Here is a 3,457-nt window from a genome sequence, read left to right as displayed (position 1 = left end):
AAATTATCTAATATTATATCATATTGTTCAAGAAAAGATCAAATTTATAATTATTCAAAAGTTGAGAAAAGTATATTAATGAACCTAACTTATAATCCTAAAGTTTGATAGCTTTGGAATTAATGTTAAATCATCAATTTTTCTTGATTGATGAATCCTTAAAATTTTGATCTTATGTCATCAAACTTCTTAAATAATATAACTTTTTTTTTTTAATACTTAAATGATGTTTAATTATAGCTGATTAATATGATTTTGTATAGATGTTGAAGTAACTCCAATCATCTCTATATCTTTATTTCTTACTAATCTTGTTATTTTTTGTGGTTGTAAATTAAATTGATGCATTGCAAGCATTAATTCCCTCAATTGCTCTTATATTTATGCCATTGCACTCTTCATTTTAATAAGCTTCCTATGATAACATTAAAAAAAAGAAAATATCTAATATCATTGAAGACAAGTAAAAGAAAGGACTTGAAAACATAAAAAAATACTAAGAATAATATTAATTTAAAAGAAGGTAATTTTTTACTTCTAATATACTTATATCTTATGAAGAGAAAGGAGTAATCTATTCTTAATCAAGAAAAGAAAGACAAAGCTTTAATACTAAAAGTATTAATTTGTCAATCTATCAAGGAATAAAAACTTAATGAAGACAAATTAAGAAGTCAGAGTTTTCTTAAAAAAAGATGAAAAAATGAAAATAAGTAATATGTATGTTTACAAAAAAATTAGAATGGCTATTGCTACAAGATAAAAAAAATTAGAGATCCTTGAAACTAAACTAGAAGCAAAAAAAGAAATTAACAACAATGAAGAAAGCTTTATTCTTACTTTTATATATATTATCTAACCAAGAGCTACATGGCAATGTTTTATAGGACCTCTAATATGTCTCTAGTTTTAAAGACACATGTCTTAACTTGCAAGACAAGTTTTATATATATATATATATATATATATATATATATGCTGCATGGTTAGCTTGTACCACAATCTATCAATATGAGTAACACATGGCTAATTTGATAGCCTAGTATTCAACCTTTATCACTTGTAGACGCATACAAAGGTGAAATTGCATCTATGAAGCTACTAAGAAGTTTTTCTTTAAGATATTATCAAATTAATCTATTTGTACCTACTTCTACTTATTCATATTATTTAGGTAAATATTGGAGTTAATATATATTTTTCTTACATCTTCTTATGGTACTTCTATATCTTATTATTTTTATTATAATAATATAATTTTTTTAAACATACCTAATATATCTATTTTATTTTTATTAGTACTTAATATAATTTCAATTAAGTAGATTAATAAAATATCTAATCTACATATGTTTGGTAATAAATATAAGGAAAAATATCATATGCATTCCTCAAATATTTTAAAATATCAAGAATACTCCTCCATTCTTAATAATAGTAAATGTACACCTCAAAGTTTTGATAATAGGAAATGTATCCTTGAATATGATAAGGTATCTCAAATTTGACAAAAGTCCTTGAATTCCATTACTTTTTTTTGTTTTATGTAGGGCACAAACCTCGTGCATTTATGATGTATCTTTAATTTTTTGTTTGTTTTGCTCTCTCGGACAGCTACGGCTCTCTTGTCCTTAGCCCCTCGTCATTCGTCATCCTTCCCCGCAGCGCACCTGGTTCGGTTCCGACCAGGTTTTTGATGTGGGCAGACTGGTGATGCGTGTGCTTGCGGGCACCTTTGCTCACAAAGCTTGCGACGCAAATTTGAGAAGCAACCATCGCAGACGAATGTAAGTGGAGCCTTCGCCTCCAACTTTTGCCTATCAAGCGTTCTGTATCTCACACTGGTGACAACGCCTTCATTCTCGATTAAGCCGAGGACAATAGCTTGCTCCAGTTTCACTCTGTAGACGTCACAGTAATCCGAGAAACAACATTACCATGCCTTACATGAAAAGAAAATGAAGAATTATGGAACGACAAATATTGTACAAAGTTCCAAAGCAATCACGAGAGTACAGCCATCAATCCGTATTTGAGAAGGGGATTTAGTTGCTTACTGAGGAATAGTGGAGTGTAGCACTGTGCTCGTGCAACTTCTTTGCTTACATTGCTTGTTTGTGAATGTCGCTTGAATTTTTTCTCCACCAACCTCACGACAGCGACCCATCATGGACCTTCTTACTAGCCGTATTAGAACGATCCATAAAAATCATTTTGATTTATATTTGTTCTGATTTATTTTACTTTTGCGCTGCATTCTTTGATGTCTTCACAACTCAAATTTATTGTCTATGAACTAGCACCAGGTAAATTATCATCAGGGTTAATAGTCGTTTGCGCATGTTGTTGAATAGGTCGTTTCACTTGTTGTGGGGCGCTCTTCCCCAACGTTACTGCTCAACTGTTTGGAGGTGTTATTTGCTTGCCCTGATAGTGGTTGGTGTTCTTAATCTCCTGACAAGCTGTGCTTCGGACCTTGTAAAAGCATGCCACCTTCTACTTTGCAAGCTTGCCCTGTTTTGATCAAGCGCTTCTGGCAGCCTTTCAACGCAACTTTTTGCGGTGAAAAATGTGTTCATTTTTGTGAACCCAAAAAGGGTCAAGATCGACATAATATGCAAATCCTACAGGCTAATGCACCTCTTCACATTGGGCTAAATAATCCTCCGGGTTCTCTTTTTCTTAATTTATTAAGTTAGCTTTTTCTCTATTCAACTTAGTAATGAGAAAAGATTTAACCAGATTAGAATACAAAATTTCTCAGTAATCTTATGTGATTTGTGAACAGAACAGAAACTATGTTTCAAATTGAGGATTAGCCATTTGGTTGAATCAGCCCATTAAATCTTGTTGATACCTCTTTCATTTCAAATAAAAACAGAAAAAATCAAATATAAAGAATTATTATAAATTTTGGATGTTGAACAATCAATGTGAAAATTTGTTGCTTATTTGAAACAAGCTGTTGATGAATGGCCACATTTAGTATTTAAGGAATTCAAATGTTTTTAGATTCACCAATGCCCTCATTAAGTTTCAACTTAATTTCAGGCAAACTTTATGAGATTGAACTGCCATTTTGGACACCATGTAAGAAAGGACCAAACATTCTGTAAATTCAATGTCATTAAGAATTGTCAACAATCATCCAAAACTTTGATATTGAGATCAACTATTAAAACTTTCACAATTTACACATAGCTACTTAATATATTATTAAAATATTATTAGTAGCTACATGTAAATTGTAATATTTTTAATTTATTTTTAAAATAGAAACTAATTAATTCCATTTTTAATTTATTGATTGACTAAATTTTTCTACATGTGCATAAATTTTGTTGATTGGATGAATTTTTGAGAAAGGAGGTAAATCCTTGATTAATGAAGATTAAAGAATCTAAAAAGATTTAGCAATTTTTTCTAAAATTCTTTCAAAATATTTATTCTAAAAGGT

At 30.0% G+C, this 3,457-nt stretch overlaps 1 protein-coding gene across 1 annotated transcript; it reads right to left on the bottom strand.

Annotated features, from left to right (window-relative positions):
- Window positions 1-1,327: 1,327 nt before the first annotated feature.
- LOC141046221 (squalene epoxidase 1-like) lies at window positions 1,328-2,631 on the bottom strand. The gene is made up of 2 exons (XM_073538909.2): window positions 2,058-2,631; window positions 1,328-1,901 (listed from the first exon to the last, which is right to left on the bottom strand). Exons 1-2 carry the CDS (start codon window positions 2,168-2,170, stop codon window positions 1,643-1,645), a joined length of 372 nt encoding a protein of 123 aa, XP_073395010.1. The 5' UTR covers window positions 2,171-2,631; the 3' UTR covers window positions 1,328-1,642.
- Between the last annotated feature and the right edge of the window lie 826 nt (window positions 2,632-3,457).

The sequence above is a fragment of the Physcomitrium patens genome, chromosome 14 (genome assembly GCF_059467195.1).
Source record: "Physcomitrium patens ecotype Gransden chromosome 14, ASM5946719v1, whole genome shotgun sequence".
In the NCBI taxonomy this organism is placed as follows: Eukaryota; Viridiplantae; Streptophyta; class Bryopsida; order Funariales; family Funariaceae; genus Physcomitrium; species Physcomitrium patens.
Note: the sequence above shows the minus strand (reverse complement) of the source record. Positions and strands in the feature narration are given on the sequence as shown.